Here is an 18,181-nt window from a genome sequence, read left to right as displayed (position 1 = left end):
TTAACCTTGTCCACTAAGAAGGAAAACATATTGAATCAGCAGAGCTTAGTCTCAGGTACATGAAGTTAGGACTGAAACCTAGGAGAAAGCCCCTTTTGACGCAGTAAGACTTACTTCTTACTACACATCAGGATCTTTTTTCTTGCTTTGCCATTTTACAGTGCTATGGCTAAAGTAGGCTGTCAAAGCCATAGGATTCCAGTTCAACACTACACGTGTTCAACCCATTTTTACTGTTCCCAGCAAGTATGCAAAGTCTGCTTGCTCAAACTAAAGCAGAGCTGACATTTCTCAGAAAACTTTTTCCAAAAGAAAGAGGGAGGTTTTTCCCCCTCACCTCCCCTAGAAAAAGAACACTTCCCAGACCTTTTCTCCAAATACAGTGGTACCTCTGGTTACGAACGCTTCTGGTTATGAACGCTTCAGGTTACAAGCTCCAGTAACCCAGAAGTAGCTGCTCCTGGTTGTGAACTTTGCCCCAGGATGCAAACGGAAATCGCACGCCAGAGGCACAGGCATAGTGGGAGGCCCCATTAGTGAAAGTGCGCCTCAGGATACGAACGGACCTCTGAACAAATTAAGTTCATAACCAGAGGTACCACTGTATTATTCAATTTTTTAACGGTGGCTGCCACCCCTTCCTCACCCCACATACCCTGTTCCAGAATGATACTGGGTCAGGGGCATTGTACAGGATGCAAAATGGTTGCAAGGCTGACAATGCGGTTTTCGAAGGGGGGGAAGCTTGGGGGGGTGGAGAAAGAAGCTGTGCTACAGCCACTACTAACAGGGAGTCCAACCCTCATGAAAATGTTGAAAATATTCTTTTTTAAAAAATAGTGAGATAGTCCACCCAGTTTTCTACCCACAAATAGGGTGGAGAACTTTAAGAGAGTAGCAAACAAGACATACATTGCCACTGCTATCCACATCCAAACCACAGATGAGTGACAGAGGACATGCTTTGCATGCAGAAGGCCCAGTTTCAACCCCTGGCCTTTTCCATTACAATGTTCTGAAGTAGCAGGGATGGGGGGGGGGCAACACACTCTGTCTGGCACCTTGGAGAACAACTTTCAGTCAGAGTTGACAGCATTGGTTAAATCAAGAGTCCAACTTAGTGCAGCCTGGTATATTCATGAATTATCTACACACACACATCCTGCAGAAATTTCTAATAAAGTTGTGGGTGTATTTAATGAAACTCAGTTCTAAAGGAAACTGTTCTTCCTATCTTTCTACTCAGGTTCCAGGCAGATGGAAAATTTGCAGAATATCCTGCTATTTAGGTCACACACTGAATTTCTTGAAGACAGCTTTCTATTTCCTATAAAAACTGCATTATTATTTCAGTGCAAAACATGGAAGCTATTTCTTCTGCAGCTTCCACAATGTAGAACATTTCAGCATTTATCTACAGAAGTCAGATTTTAAAAGAAAGAGGTTTTATAGTTATTTCACTACACATAGGGGAACGATGAGTGGGCAGGAAACTTCAGAGCAGTACTTCACTTCTGTAGTATGCCTGATCACACACGCTAGCAAAACTTTGTACAGATGCTGCAATGCTTCAGAGACTTAAATAGATTTCTGTATTATAAAACAGTTGGTTGTCTGTAGCTTCTTGATCAGTTTAATGTGGCACAACTGTTTTTTCTTCTGTGCCAGGGAAATGCGTAAAAGTTTTGTTTTGCTTTTTAAGCTACTAGCAGCTGTAAAAAGTTACAAGAGGCCTAGTGCACATATGTTTTTGCACTATTTAGTCAGAATAATTGCTTTCTATTTATTCTACGTAGCAGGTCTAGACCTCGGTTTTCCTAGGCAGAGCGTTTTCGTTCCACCCTAGTTATACATTACCAATATTTAAGTCAAATAAAAGTCTGCAGTCTTACCCAACCAAGTTGTATGGACATTGTGAATGCATTGCCTACATTTAACTTCTAAAGGGATATCAATTCTATTTGCACCAACCAACAACCCTCAGCAGGGCCACAAATGATTTGCAAAAGAACTTAAATTCTTGCAGGATCAAGAATTCAGTCTCCAGATACTTACACAGATGTAAAGGCACACTATACACAGTGCCTTTGAGCTTTCCATTCCACTTTTTAAAGCCAGATTACATTTAAGCAGTGTTGGAGTACAGCCTTCTCAACTCAACCATTCTTACCTATGGTTGAGACAGCAATATAACTTATCCTCATCTAATGATTATGTAAATGTACATTGAACAGGCACCACCATTCAGAATATTGCATAATTACTATCTGTTGCCATTACAACTGTGATATTCAAATATAATCTCACCGTTAAACAAATCCTTCTGTTTTGGTGTAGCATTTGTCATTCTCCAAGGAAATTCTTATTACTAGGAAAAGTTGAGTGCTACCAAGATAAGTAACACTGGTGCACAATGTTTCCAGTTCTACCCAAATTGGTAGAAATATCTACAAAGAGTTATATTGCTATGGTTACTGAAAATGGGCTTAAAATGTTCACATGGGAGAAAAGAGGCATACCTCTGCAAAAGCAAAGCCTTACATCAGACCCCTAAAATTTGCAGCACCAGCAATTGTGTATTAACAATGGTATATTCCAACTGTGAATTAGCCTAAAATCCCAAAATACATTTAAGCATTGCAAACAGATATAACAGCACAACTATTTAGAACCTAAGTGCTTTCAAATGACTACTATGAAGGTGTAAATAGCAGGAAAGTTCCTTGATAGAAGCTATACCTCGGGAATGCAGGGAAACAGAACAACTGTGAGTGGAAAAAGTATTGCAGCCTCACGGTTACTAAGTAAGGCCTAAGTAAGAATCCCTTCCGGGAGAATAGCTTAGCAGATGCACCACCCTGTGACAAATAGGTAGGCGGGCAGCCTTAACTGTAAGGATGAAGTAATATGAATGTGGGTAGAATGTATTGCTTTCCTTATGTTTCACCACATACCATCCTTCTCCTTTAAAGAGTTAGAAAGGTGATTGCCTTACCAGATTAAACACAGTTTCCACAATATCCCTGTTGGATACTTCTCCGACTTCCACCAGTCCTGTCAGAACAGCAAATTTCATCCTGATACCACGAATAGGGATTCCTGGATTCAAAGGCTGCAGCTTGCTCTCCATTTCGGCCGTGTTTCCTTCTTTTCCTCCTCCGGTACCACCTCCCCCTCCTCCATCATCACCTGTTGGCCGAGGAGAAGCAACCTGTTTGTCTTCACTCGCCATAGCTTAGTTCACTTCCAGGTTGCCAGCAGAAGCCGGCACCCCAGAAATAAAAAGAGTTCAATCCGTAGCCTCGGGTCCAGTTTCTGAGCGCTGAGATAATCTTGTTTTCCTTCCCTCGGCACAAGGACAGCGGCCTCTTTAATCTGAAAACTAAAGAAAAAAATACAATTATAGTAAAAAATTAGTAGCAGGCGCAGTTTGTTGAAAACATTTGAAAAAGCCTGTCATCTAACTAATCAAGAAATGCTACCCCATTCTCTCTTTGCACTCACCCCCCCCTCAACCCAGAAAATGAGGGCAGGTGCAACTGCATCAGGCAGGTGAGCCCCTTTCTTTGTCAGGCACTAAACTTGCCTGCAAGGAAGAGAGCGCGGGACTCCCGAAGGCGTTTACTTCTGTATTATTATTATTATTATTATTATTATTATTATTAGAGACGCGCCTCTCCTCTGCCCCGCTCTGTTTCTGCAGTGCTTCCCTCCGCCGTCCTTGTGCTCCAGCAGCTGAGGTAACTGCAAGCTCCGCTCCTCCCTTCACGCACAGTCACAGGTGCAAGGACAAAGTAGGGCCGGCAAAGAAGTTCCCACTCACCCAGCCCTGCTGCTGCTCCTCGCCTCTGCCGCGGACGGGGCCGGCGGGGAGGGACGAGGCTCTGCCGACCCCAGGCAGCTCCACGGGCGGGAGGTGTCTCCGGTGCTTCCCCACCAACAGCCTGGCTTCTACCTGCCCGGGGTAGAGAAGAGGGATGGGCAAAGAACTTCGACCTCAGGCAAGCGGCTGGAAGTTTCCTGTGCAGCTCCTTCACTCCGCCGACGCCGCGAGGAGCTCCTCCATCGCTTCCTGCCTGCCTTAGCAGTTGCTGCGGCGGCGGCTGGTGCTGCTGCTGCTGCTCTCTGCCGCCATGACAGCGCTGAGCCGAGCCCCGGGAGTGTTGCCGGGCGAGCGGCAGTGCGCCTGCGCGGCGGCCAAGAGCGGGCGGGGCAGGGAGGCGAGAGGGCAGCGGGCTTGCTGGAGGGGGGGGAGGAGGCGCCCGCGCAGGCTCAGGTGAGCACAGGTGTGTCCAGGTGAGGCGCAGGCGTAGCCCGAACGAAGGTTCCCGTCTGTTCTCCTCGAGGCAAGGGAAACGCTGCGCCGTTGCTGTGAAGGAGAGCTGTGATATCTCCTCTCTTTTCTTCTTTTAGTTTCGGGCAAGGCACCTGAAGGGCAAGCGGCAGTTTCAGGAAACTGCAAACCTACCTTTTTAGATAGGTCCAGGAAACCTGAGGGGCAAGGAATTAGTAGCGTCATTTTATTAGTTGCGTCTTCACGCACTATGGACATCTGGTGACTTGAGGTGCTAGTCCTGTCCAATTCAGGACTGCTTCTGGGAAAACGTGGTCCCGTGTAGATTGAGATAGGGAGGCGGCGGGGGAGCGGGTGCCCTTTAGTACTGGTGTGGCTAATATACGAAAATGAAACCTCTGCTGAACAGGGTACAACGTTCAACTGGGTTTCTTAATTGTTCTTGGCTGCTTTCTAGTTTGCAAAGTATATACACAAAGTATCAAATGTGGTGACAGTAGTAATAATACAACAAAACAACACCACCACAAACTGGCTTATAAATATGAACCAAATTTACTAGAACAATAGCTAGAATAGAGATAGACTTGTAACCATTCAAACAACAAACATACTAAGGTGCCATGTGCAAGACAAAGCCTGGAGATACTGTAAACATGGAGTGGATAAATGTACAACTCTATCTTAACAAGTTACATTTGCAGTAAACATTATGCAGACTGGATAAATGAACCGTTCACCACAAGTGGGCAAAAGGAGTATACTTTCTTTATCCTGAGCAAACCGTTTTGTATGATTGGCTTTTCGGACTGATGAAGCGTGTAGCGAAACCTGTAATATATCCAGAGTACAGGTCTCCTTTTGCCCACTTGCGTTATTTTCACCAGGGTGGTGGCTTTGATTTGCCTTCCCGTGATTTATCCATGCATACAGCTTTGTGTTTCCAACTCAGGACCCATTGAAGAACATCTCATCCAGCTCAATCTTTGAAAAACAGCTTTGAAAAACTTTTCCATATTCTCCAGTGTGCTACCCTTGACATTGTGGCGGCATGGGGTTGCCGTTCTGTGATTGGACTTACGCTACTTGTTGAACGGTTCATTTAACCAGTCTGTATAATGTATCTCCAGGCTTTGTCTTGCACATGGCACCTTAGTATGTTTGTTGTTTTAATGGTTACAAGTCTATCTCTATTCTATTATTCTAGTAAATTTGGTTTTATACTTATAAGCCAGTTTGTGGTGGTGGTGTTTTGTTGCTTTCTACTTTGCATCAAAATGAAGGCTCGTATATGATCATATCAATCCTGGTTATAGTTGTATAAAGTTGCATACCCGTCAAACAATAGTTTTGAAAAAAACTAAAAACACAACACTTTGACTCACTGTTCCTAGTTTTTATAAGACTATACACGTTCCAATGACACTTGTATGCCAAAGAGCATGTTGCCATCAACACCTGACAGAACCATCAGTGGCCAGAAGGACCTGTTGGGGCAGCTCCTTCCCCACCTTACCTGAGGCTACTTAAGACCTGCTTGTCCTAAAGGGAAGGCAAAACCTTTGAAGCCCAAGGTAGGGCCATCAGTTCCTACAGAACATTTTAGCTAATAATATTTTGTACCATTTGTATGAATGCTGCATTTTAAATTGTAAAACACCATGGATACCTTGCATTTGCATTCATTTGTTAATATAATGCAATGAAAATATAAAAAAATAGTTCACGTGGTTGGGTGGTTAGCTCTAAGAGGCCTCAAACTACTTGGAACTATTCAGTAGCACAGTTCCTCTATAAAATGAGTATGAGGCAAATCGAATATCAGTTTTGTAACTCTGCTTAAAATAAGTAATAAACTGATCAGCATATATTGTTCAGAGTGTACCACTTGTTTTGGACTTGGCTGGGTCCTTTGTCCTTCCAAAATCGCAAAATATACCAGTAAGTCTTCTACATGGAGAGGTCTGTGAAAGCTGTGTTTGCTGTAATGTGTAAAGAGCACTGCAAGCTTGGTTTTTTGTTTTGTTTGCTTTTTGTATTATGAGTACAGGGGAATCCCTGCTTACATGGGGGTTCTGTTCTGAGTCACTGCCCAGAAATAAGTTCCAGCACGTTCCACTCCCATTCCACCTGTGGCCCACCCTGTTCCGCCCCTTTTTTCTGCCCAAACTGGCATGTGTGTCAATGGTTGCCTATCATGTGCAAGTGGGGAGGTGCCTGTACATAGGTCAGCCAAAGCAACACTTGTCCATCACACGTTCTCCTGCTGCTAGAATCAGACTTCCAAAATGCAGGAAGTGTAATTGGTCCTAATCGCCAGCCACAATCCCTTTATTTTCCTCTCACTGGTTTCTTGGTTGTCTAGAACAGGCTTCCTCAACCTCGGCCCTCCAGGCGTTTTTGGCCTACAACTCCCATGATCCCTAGCTAGCAGGACCAGTGGTCAGGGATGATGGGAATTGTAGTCTCAAAACATCTGGAGAACCGAGGTTGAGGAAGCCTGGTCTAGACCGAATACAGCCAGCATGGTGCTGGACTGCAACTCACATCATCCCTGACCACTAAGCATGTTGGCTGGGACTCATGGAAGTTGGGAGTCCAACAACATCTGGAGGGCACCACGTTGGCTAGTTCCCATACATGTGCACTTGAAAGAATAAAAAGTTACAGCTATCAGAATCCACAAAATCAGTATGGGCAGGTCAGTTGGTAGAGCATGAGACTCTTAATTTCAAGGTTGGTGTGTTCAAGCCCCATGTTGGGCAAAACAGTTCCTGCATTGCAGGGGGTTGTATTATATGTTCTGTGAATCGCCCTGAGACCTCTAGGTATAGGGCAGTATATAAATTCAATACATAATAGTAATAGTGACCCTTGTGGCCCCTTCCAACTTTACAATTCTATGACAAAAGAACTCATCTCATACACTGCATTCCATCATATCATTGCAGATTTCTATAGAATTGATTTTCTATCCCCCTGCCCCCTTAATTGTAATAGGGAAAATACTTAACAGAGAAAGAGAAGATAACAGATTATTTTTTTTGCAATCGTTACAATCGTTTATCTGTTCAGTGTAGCTGCTTGCCATGCAAATGACCCAATATTAAGTCAAATGAGCTGCAATAAATTGTTGTGGTTGTAAATACCAAAACACGTTTATTACTACTTTATCTGAACATATCCTTATTTGCATTATTAATTTGTTGTATCTTTCATCTGCAATAAAGTTGTCCTACTAAATTAGTAGCCTTTCTACACCATGCAATGAGTGGCTCAGTCTCATCATCATTGTAGCTTTTGGTATTATTTTTTCACACCTGAGGCAAACAAGAAAATGCCCCCCCCCCCCAAATCAGGGAAGAAGGGGAGAGTGAAGATCTACAACAGGAATAAGGAGGGAATAAAGTTTTACATTGGAAACAAGGGTAGGAGGAGACCAGAAGTGCTGCTGTAGAGGCAGGTAGGGGCTGCCAAGGTGGCAGCAAATTCCGACCTCCAAGGAGCGCACCAGAGCTGTCACTGTCGCTGCCACTGACACATTGATTGGAGGCCAGATTTGATGGCCCTGTGGATCCTGCCACCTGAGACAGTTACCTCCCCTTGCCTTATGGGTGGGTTGGTCCTGATTTTCCCCTTGAGGACTTTTACCCACATACTACTTAGGCTCAAGTTAGTTTTCTAGACAGACAGAATCACAAACTATAGTGGCCTGGCTAAGAACCTTCACAAAAAAATATAAAAAATATGCAGTCAGTATTTAAGACTTTAACTATTATCTGCAATATTCTTTATAATATGGCAAGGAATTCTGTGACTTGCAAAGCTATATTTGTATATAATTCATTTTATTCCAATGAATAAAATGAATTCATAAAATGAATTCATACTCATATTGCACATTGTGAGGAAACTATAAGCCTGTGAAAACCACATAGTTTGCCTTTTCTTGTCACCTTGAACTTCCTGTTGTTGTTTTCCTGTGTTGAAAAGTCTGCAGATCTTTAGCACGATATGCAGGAACTTGCAAATCTCATCTATACTGAGACTTCTTAATTGGCTTATTTCTATACAAGGTCTGCTTTTATATGTTATAATGATGATTATATTAGTAAATCAAGTTAAGCATGTTTGTCCAGGTTTTTAAATGAAAAGCAAGGAAATCTATCAGTCTTACCAAGCAGTGACTAACTCTTCAAATAGTATCCCACCAGTAATGTATTGGAAGCTAAACTAGGTGTGTGAACAAACTGATCTATTAAAAGATAAAGATAAGCTGTGTCAGAACTTGTTTTTACCACCTCATCACCATTACTATGTAAGAGAAGTCCTAATACTCTGTTTACCATCTTAATGAAACCCCCACAGAAACCAATCTGGAGATTTGAGGTAAGGGAGAAACAGTAAAGTGAGATGAGCGCCACAAACCCAGAGTCTTTGCGACTGGATTTAACTGTCAGGGGTCCTTTATCTTTACCTTTTTTATTATCAATAGGCAGGTGTTCTCTGGGTCCCTGTCAAGTAGGTAAGGCAGAAAGTTCTAAACCCACTGAGGGTAAATAAACTGAATGTTAATCCCAATGAGATTTAGCCACGGCAGGCGCTACAACCTTCCAACGTCTTGACCTCACCCCCAAAGATGCAGTCATCCATTGTCTCTCCAGACAGATGGATGTGAACCTCTACAACCCTGTGGGTGATCAGTCTGACCAAAGAGGCTATGTTCATCCCTGAGTAGATTTGCAGCCACCCTTAAAGAACAAGTTCACAGATTGGGGATCCAACACTGTTTAATGCCTTTATGAAAGTCCTAAGGTATCTCAGCTGGATATGAATTTTGATGCCTAGATGGCATCTATGCCACAAAGTGCTTTTCGGTAGCTAAGGCTGGTGCAGTAATTGTCACACACACACACACACCCCAGACAGGGATACTCTGATTATCTATACGTTGGTAACATACAGGTAAGACTACAGCAACACGTTACATATAGGACTGCCCTTGAATTCTACATGGAAATTTAAATTGGTGCAGAATATGGCAACCAAATGTTTCTCATGAACTAGATGCATAGAGCTTACGTTGCTGTTGTTAAAGCACAGTATTCCTCAGCATTCTGGGGCAAAATTCAGAGCTCCATTATTGGGACCTACTGTAGGTGCTTATACTCATATGAGCCTGCTGCTTGTTAGTATCTTTCTTTAGGTCACCTTGCCTTTGAAAGTTGGGCAGGTGACACAGAGAGGGCCTTTTCTGTGGTGATATCAACTGTGGACCCCATCCCAGAGAAAACTCACCTGACACCAAATACTGTAGTTCTGGGTACCACGTCAAAATCATTTATCTGCCTAGGTTTTTAATGATCAGTGAGGCGAACTTTAGTGCTGCTTTCAAGTTTTTTATTGTTTTGTAGCTGATTATTTTGTGCAGTTTCCTATGTGTTACTGGTTTTATTGTGCTGAAAAATAGTAATGCTATTGTATTATTGATTTTTTTCTTTTGTTTTCAAAGCAGTATTGATTATTTTTTAATTAAAAGGTGAAAGAGAAATGCATTAAACAATCAATTTGTTTAAAGTCCCTGAAAGAATCCATGTGATATGTTTTTCTCCTGCCTTATATTTAAATCCTGGATGTATGAGGTGTGTGTTTACATTTATCATAGGCTCTGCATTATATGCTGAACTCTAAACCATGAGATAGGAAACACATATATCGTGGATTCATGCACAAATTTCACATATACACAGAGTCTAAAACAACAGTGAGTGACCAGGAAAAAAAGACCAGGCAATTATATTGAATAGCTTGATGGAGATGTTGAGTCAGTATGTGTCAGCTATGAAACAAGCAAATTCCTAAATTGCCAGAATCATAATGTTGTTATGCAAATCTCTGGTGACACCATACTGGAAAAGCTGGAAAAGGGTTTTGGCTGCCCTTGGAAAGCAAAACGATCAAAGGGCTGGTGCAAATTCCCTATGAGGAAAGGTTACAACATTGGAAGTTTTCCAGTTTAGAAAAAAAGACAACAAAGGCACACTAGAGGTGCAGATGTTTTTTAGATGGTGTGGAGAAAGTGTCTGGAGATAAGTTTATCTCCTCTTCTAATAGTAGAAACTGGGACCATTCAATGAAGCTGAATGTTGGAAGTTTCAGGACAGACAAAACAAAATTCTTCTCCACACAGTGCATAATAAACTATGGCATTCACAGCCACAAGAGGTGGTGATGGTCATCAACTTAAAGGTAAAGGTAAAGGGACCCCTGACCATTAAGTCCAGTTGTGGCCGACTCTGGGATTGCGGTGCTCATCTGGCTTTATTGGCCGAGGGAGCCAGCGTACAGCTTCTGGGTCATGTGGCCAGCATGACTAAGCTGCTTCTGGCAAACCAGAGCAGTGCACGGAAACGCTGTTTATCTTCCTGCCGGAGCAGTAACTATTTATCTACTTGCACTTTGACATGCTTTCAAACTGCTAGGTTGGCAGAAGCAGGGGCCGAGCAACGGGAGCTCACCCCGTCGCGGGGATGCAAACCGCCGACCTTTAACCCACAGCGCCACCTGCATCCCACAGGTCACCAACTTAGATGACTTTAAAAAAGGATTAGACAGATTCGTAGAAGGTATTCAGTTGCTACTAGCCTTTATATCTATGTTCTACCTCCGCTGTTGGAGGCAGTATGTGTCTGAATACAAGTTTCTGGGAGTCATAAATTGAGAGAGTGCTGTTGCACTCAGGTTCTGCTCACAGGCTTCCCAGAGACAACTGGTAGACCACTGTGAGAACAGAATGCTATGCTATAAAATCTTTGGTTCTTGTGTTCAGTTGTTTCCATAGAAATCCTTAGTTTAAAAAAATGTTCTTCATCTACTTTACCAAATACTGGCTTCATATTTCATTTCATTTCACTTGAAACCAGAAGAACTAGAAACAAAACCTGGACTCCTGGACAAGAGATCTCTCTTCTTCCTGCAGAGCAAGTCACACTTTCTCCCTCCCAATTTATGCAGTAGTGTCTTGAATGCTTGGGAAGCATCAGAAAATAGATTAAGGAATGCACTTTTTTGTGGTTCATCTCAAAGTTATCTTGAAGCATTCCCGAGCCACAGTTTTGACTGGGAGCTGCCGCTCATATTGATTTACATATATCTGCATTTGTGCCTTCTGTTGACTTCTTTTACAGCCTTAAATCTATTTCTTCCCCAAGCCTTTATGTACCATTACCTATTTACCTGTCTGTATTGTCTGGTACAAACCAAATCAATGCTGTCACCTGTATCAAATGGTGTCCTCTCCATATTCAATGTTGTATTCTTCTTTTCATTGCGTCAGCACAATCATTTCTACTTGTCAGGTGGAATGTTTTCCCCTCTTTTCCCCTATGTGCTGTTCTGGGATTTCCCCTGACCCACAAGAGCAGATTTGGGGAAGGGGCAGAAGAGGAAAAGCCACAATGCACTAGTGGGAGCCCTTGCTCTGGCTTTCATTAGCACAGTGGGTTAACCGAAGCCTTTGATTCACAGTCTGATAGCGGTTACGGTAATTGTGATGAGGTATTAAAAACCCCAACACTTCATATTTATAATCTTGTTGCCTATCAACTGGATTTCCTAGAATAAGACTGGTTTAGGGGAGATTTTAAACATTGTCTCAAAAGGTGTGACTTGCTTTTTTTGTAGAAAAACAATTGGGGATTTGCTTAATTTTTGCTGTAAGGTTGTGAAATCAAAGGTAGCGTTATGGGTCCAGTTATAAGGATTAGAACTCCACTTTTATGTAAAAGTTGCACTGTACTTCTATAGGATCTGAGGATAAAAGTGCCTGTGTTGCATGAGAAGCTTCATCTTTGGTTTTTAATTGGAAATGGCCCAGTTTATTTCAGCAGCATTTTATTGCATATAAATATACAAGCACCACAATAATAGTTGGTCAAATTTTGATGCAATTTCGTTCTGAACAAGCAAGTGTTTGTTTTTGTGCTCATCCTTGGTTTAATTCTTAGCTGTGCTTAATGTACATTCTTGGATGTACCTATATGTTAAGTCAAGCATAGTACAGTGGTACCTTGGGTTAAGAACTTAATTTGTTCCGGAAGTCCGTTCTTAACCTGAAACTGTTCTTAACCTGAGTTACCAACTTTAGCTAATGGGGCCACTGCGCCGCCGCCACTCAATTTCTGTTCTCATCCAGAAGCGAAGTTCTTAACTCGAGGTACTATTTCTGGGTTAGCGGAGTCTGTAACCTGAAGCATCTGTAACCCAAGGTACCACTGTATATCTAGAAACAATCAAAGATTTATGCAGCGTATTGCAAGCCATGGGTTAGTACAATTAGCCAGCTTAACTAAGACAAAGCTTGATAACTAACCGTCACAGCTAAATGACAGTTGCCTGTTCACCTCTTATGAAGGCAAAATATATTTGTATCAAGACACTGGGTAGAAGAAAGGGCTCTGTGCTAGTGTCCATAGCCTCTTGTAGAAACTATATTGCAGAAATCTGTAAGCTATAAATAGTTCCAAGGCTTGGTAAGTCTGGATTAGTACATCTGCAGTCAGAATTTGTCATGAGAATAGGAAATGAGGAAGCTGCAATTCAAATAGTGTCTGTGGAAAGACGAACAGTGTATATGGAAATACATTCTCACTCTAGAGGCAGGAGTAATGTGCCACAAGCGCTGTTGTTTTGACAATTTGCCATTATTTTATTTAGGTCTGACATAAATTTTCCCCATAAAGCCTGGTGAAGAGATTCCCAGTGTGCAAGGCTGATTTAAAATGTATGTGTAGGCAGTATAGTTTCATTTATCCAGATCTTCCCTGTCCAGATCTTATTATGTGTTGGACATACTTTATGTTCTTTGACACGTCAATATTGAGATAGTATTGTTCTACAGCAGTTGTAATGTTTCTTCCCAGAACTCCCCTCTGTGTGATGCTTGTGATAAATGGGACAGTAATCAGACAGTTTCCCGTGGGCCTATGGATAAACATCCTTAGCTTTCTTTCTGAGTTTTGCTCTTTAAAATCAGGACTGTGTCTAACATAATTTCTCAGACTGCTAAAGTTAACCACTGCCTTGTTCACTATTCTATGCCCTTATGCTTTCTTTGTTGTATCATTGTGTTGATTCTTAAATCAAGAGTGCGATCCTGAAAGATAACCTTCCCACCCCCTGTATTACCTTGCTCCTTGGAAATAAAATAGTGTTTGCTGTGCCCATAAATCCATGCAATATTGAAACTGCAGATGCAGTCTTTTGAGGTATGAGAAATCATTCTGTTATGTGATTATATACTGTACAAAGCACAATAGGACAGGAAGGGGCAAACTTTCAACATAGAGCTTTAATAGGTATATTTTTAATAGTTAGGTTGATGGGAAAACTTTGTCAGATACAGACTATAGATATTTGGAATTTCCTTTATGCAACCACTAGGCAACACAGGGTCAAAAATTCCTTCAGCTGAATCATACTCAATATTCCTATTTATAGTTGGAGAAGTAAGAAGATAAGCTTGGATCCAGACATGGGTGTGGCTAGGTTTTTGTTTGGGGGGGGGGGACACAACCTCAGATTTGCATTGATTTTGATTGATTTAGGGGGGCAGCTGCCCCTTGGCTATGCCCATGGATCCAGAGGAGTGGGGCTTGAACACCATTTGTGCAATGGCACTTTTCCACTCGCCCCTAACCACTGTGCTGCCTGTACTCCCCAATAATCACTCCTGAGTCCCAACAGTCCAGAGACTTTCTGGAGTGGCAGGTGGTGCAGGTGCCTGGTCCCATTTCTACCAATTCTCTTCTCCCATTACAGCATTCTGTACCACATTCCAGAAAGCCCACTGTCTTTCAGGAGCTGTTTTTCAACACTTCTCCAGGGAAGGTGTGGGGAAACCCCATTTTACGACCAGTGTTTGCACTTTAACAGTTTCCCATACCATCTTATAACAATAGCAGCAGCCCAAGACGTTGAAAACTGCCTTTATTATTAAAGATGAAGCTACTGATGGGAGCCGGTGTCTTTACTTGTTTAAAAGTGACGTTCTGGATACAGGCCTTCCTGTGACTTTCTGCTGGTTGTAATTTCATCTGTCCCCATCCGCCTCTAAAACTGCTTCATTGCGCAGTATCAGATTCTCACACTTCACCAAACGTGCATTTTAGGTGACAAAATGAAGTGGTTGCAATAGTGTGGTTAAATGTTCAGCATCTCTGAAAAGTTCTATTGTATCCCATGGATCACAGATGGCTATATATTCTGTTGCACGCCAGCCTAAGCTCCGAGTGGTGCAAGATTCCAGGTGCTTGTCCAGGGTTTGATTCAGGGACAGTGGACACTGGTGTCTTTAGGAGATGTGGTTTATCTATGCATATGTACAACCTGAGCCTGCAATAGAGGGGTTCACAGCATTAACACCCCTAGAGGGTTATGCTTCTTCCACAGCCACAGCCTTGGATCCCAGCAGAAATCAGTCATGGCTCTGTCTTTTAGCTGCCTAGCCTGCTTCTTTGCTTCTAGCTTCTAGCTCACACACCTGAACTCTGTTTGCTGGCCTTCTAACTACCAGACAGTTGGGGGACCCATTTTTGCTCTAGCACAGACACGCTACCTTTGTTACTTTAATGACCCATACTTAGGGAGCCATTCCCAAGAAGCTGGCCTGGCTATTCAAGCAATGAAATCCTCTATTGGATTTTAACCCTTGCTGGCTCCAGGAATTAGAAAGGACTCAGGCATACAGCTTAACCTCAAAAAAACAAACAAAAAACCCTCACAGCAATACTACGAAGAACTACGTGTACTTTACTTACTTTCATAAATATTCTCCAATTAGAATTTGCTTTCAGGAATATGTTTGTATCTGGTAATCAAATATGAATCTAAACATTTCACTCATTTTCTCTCAAATGGCAGTATTAGTAAGCTAAATTATACAGATGTCTAACTTCAAGCACAACATAATTTTCTATCTATTTTTAGCTTTTCGAGAGCTACGGAATTGATATGATTTCCCTCTGGTTTGTGCACTTGACATTTCAAAATTGGAAGGTCACTCAGATTTATGTTTCTATTTATATGTTTTAAATGTTTGATATTTTCTTTTACAACTTTGTTTCCATTGGGTTCATTTTAGGGATTTGGGACACAGCCAGTCTCTTTCTGCTGTCTTCTGCTCCTTCACCAGCAAATTCATATGCCTTTCCAAACAATTCACAATAGGGGAGTCCAGATTACCAGCAGCATTCAAGGAATGTGTGCGACAGACCTCAGGGGCAGGCCAGCCATATTCCCTGTTATTTTGCATATGACAGGGGGCTCTATGCATGTACCAATGTGCACATGTAAAGAGCCTCTGAATGGAGCAGGACCTTGCGTGGAACATTTACATTAGTACACTCTCCTGCCCTCGAGCATTGCACTGGAGGTGGGGCTCATCTTGTTTGCCAGATTGGCCTGGTTGCGCTTTCATTGCAAACTGCATATCGGAAATTATGGCTAGAGACACAACTTTTCCTAAACTTTTCCAGTAATGTGTTGGGCTGCGTGTGTTGCAAATTTCAGTGACCAAGTAGCCATCATAAATGTGTGTTTGTTGGAATAATCTCTTAATGGGGTTCACAGAAGTCTCTTGGTGCACTGAAGTGAGGCGACTGCAGCAGGATCATCCTCTCCACACCGGCCACATATTACTCCAGGGGTAGTCAACCTTTTTATACCTACTGCCCACTAATGTTTCTTGACGGTAAAATTTTCTTACCGTCCACCAGTGCTTAATGGAAGGAGGATTCAGCTTGTGCCATAGAACCCCCTACCACCCACCTAGAATCCCAAAACGCCCACCAGGTTGACAACCCCTGCATTAGACAACAATGGACTCAGCTACATTAGTAAGGAGGGACACGGGTGGCACTGTGGGTTAAACCAGAGCCTAGGACTTGCCGATCAGAAGGTCGGCAGTTTGAATCCCCGCGATGGGGTGAGCTCCCGTTGCTCGGACCCTGCTCCTGCCAACCTAGCAGTTTGAAAGCACGTCAAAGTGCAAGTAGATAAATAGGTACCGCTTCGGCGGGAAGGTAAACGGCGTTTCCATGCGCTGCTCTGGTTCTCCGGAAGCGGCTTACGTCATGCTGGCCACACGACCCGGAAGCTGTACGCCTGCTCCCTCGGCCAATAAAGCGAGATGAGCGCCGCAACCCCAGAGTCGGCCACGACTGGACCTAATGGTTAGGGGTCCCTTTACCTTTACTTTATATTAGTAAGGAAACAGCAATTAGAATGCGCTATAAACATGCAACACTAGATGGCGGCAGAGAGCAGGAAATTTTAAAACGTTGTTTTCCATAGGGATTTCTTTCTTTCGTTATAGCGATCCAATTTCTGACTTATTTATAGCGTTTTCCCTGTGTATAGATCCACCCTATGTGATGCAAGCCTATGTGTGCAACAGGGAATCCTGGGTCAATCAGCATTCACCCTCATACAGAGGACCCAATATGTGTAGGGCTGCTTCTCATGGCTGCCAGATGTGCAGCTAATGGTAAGCTCTGTGGACAGCATGTGTAGCAGGGCAGAAGACAGGTTAGCCACACGACCCCCTAGCACGTGCTTCCAATATGTGGTGGAGCGTCTATGAAACCTCACCATCATTACTGTTCAAAAAAGTTTTTTAAAGCTGGAACTATTAAAATGTCTTACAAAAAGAGGACTTTATTGTAGTTCAGGTGCTTTCAGTGTGCTCTAGTCCTCTAAGCTTCACAGTTCAGTAGCTATCTAATACGGTTTACCTTTTCAGACAGCAGTGCCAGCTTTCATTGCATCATCTGCTGCTGATTTCTTAGAGCTAAATAAATGGTTCCTTACAAACTTTGATCATTAAAGGCAGCAGTAGAGGCAGAAGAAGGTGTTAACAAACTGCCAGGATGGATTTTTGTTCCAAAGCTGATATGGTAATGCACTGCAGCAAGAATAATTTTGAACTCAGTCATATCCAGCATAGTTATGCAAGTGAACTTTCACATGAACAATGACAAGATTAAAGTCAACCTTTATAAAATTCAGTCTTTCTTGCTGAGTTGAAAAACCACTGGTGATTGGTGTCGGGAAATTTTGATAAAGACCTATGTCTGCCCATCATAAACTTAATCCTTTATATGGAATTAGTGATTATGGAAATGTGTCGGTTGGAATAAAGGAAAGAGTTTACCTATTCTGTAGTGTTTTTCAGGTTTAAACCACTATGGCTCACTCTGTGCATAGGATTGCAGCTTTGGAGGTGAAGCAGTTTACAGTGGTACCTCGGGTTCCATATGCTTCAGGTTACAGATGCTTTAGGTTACAGACTACGCTAACCCAGAAATAGTACCTCGGGTTAAGAACTTTGCTTCAGGATGAGAACAGAAATCTTGCTCCAGCGATGCGGCGGCAGCAGGAGGCCCCATTAGCTAAAGTGGTGCTTCAGGTTAAGAACAGTTTCAGGTTAAGAACGGACCTCCGGAACCTGAAGTACCACTGTACTTTGGGTTGAGTATAATGATTTCAATGTGGTTTACAAAACTTCACTTTGCAACAAACCAATCAGCTGCTAATGTGCTATATCACACCGTGTGACATTTTCATAGTGTCACTTTTTACAGTTGGGCTGTTTTAAAGAACAAATTCAAGCATAATAACATTAGCAAGTGCAAGTGAGTCCTTAAAAAAAGAGACGCTATTCTGCCTTTGGGGAAATCTGCACCCAGAATGTCAGTACACCATGTACAAAAATAAAATAAAGCAAAAATCTCTCTTGGTTCAGAGCTGATAAAAGTGGTGCGGTAAATAAAATGATAAATTCTCAGTTCAATAGCCAAAAGGAAAATGAATACATTGCTATGCATTGTT

The 18,181-nt window shown here is 42.5% G+C and overlaps 1 protein-coding gene and 1 long non-coding RNA gene across 5 annotated transcripts in view; one reads left to right on the top strand and one right to left on the bottom strand.

The window, feature by feature from the left end:
- Positions 1 to 4,192, bottom strand: part of LRBA (LPS responsive beige-like anchor protein) — a 356,696-nt gene extending 352,504 nt beyond the window's left edge. For all 4 annotated transcript variants that reach the window (XM_083755165.1, XM_083755167.1, XM_083755166.1 and 1 more), the window contains exons 1-2: positions 3,824 to 4,192; positions 2,996 to 3,382 (exon numbers count right to left, since the gene is read on the bottom strand). In XM_083755165.1, the coding sequence (XP_083611291.1) occupies positions 2,996 to 3,232 (237 nt within the window). In that variant the 5' untranslated portion in view covers positions 3,233 to 3,382; positions 3,824 to 4,192. The remainder of the gene's footprint in view (positions 1 to 2,995; positions 3,383 to 3,823) is intronic.
- A 1,250-nt stretch (positions 4,193 to 5,442) lies between these two features.
- Positions 5,443 to 18,181, top strand: part of LOC310852560 — a 215,407-nt gene continuing 202,668 nt past the window's right edge. Inside the window, exon 1 of the long non-coding RNA XR_014568263.1 lies at positions 5,443 to 6,783. This is a non-coding gene — a long non-coding RNA (uncharacterized lncRNA). The remainder of the gene's footprint in view (positions 6,784 to 18,181) is intronic.

Source organism: Podarcis gaigeae (assembly GCF_964106915.1).
Source record: "Podarcis gaigeae genome assembly, chromosome: 9".
Taxonomy (NCBI): Eukaryota; Metazoa; Chordata; class Lepidosauria; order Squamata; family Lacertidae; genus Podarcis; species Podarcis gaigeae.
Note: the sequence above shows the minus strand (reverse complement) of the source record. Positions and strands in the feature narration are given on the sequence as shown.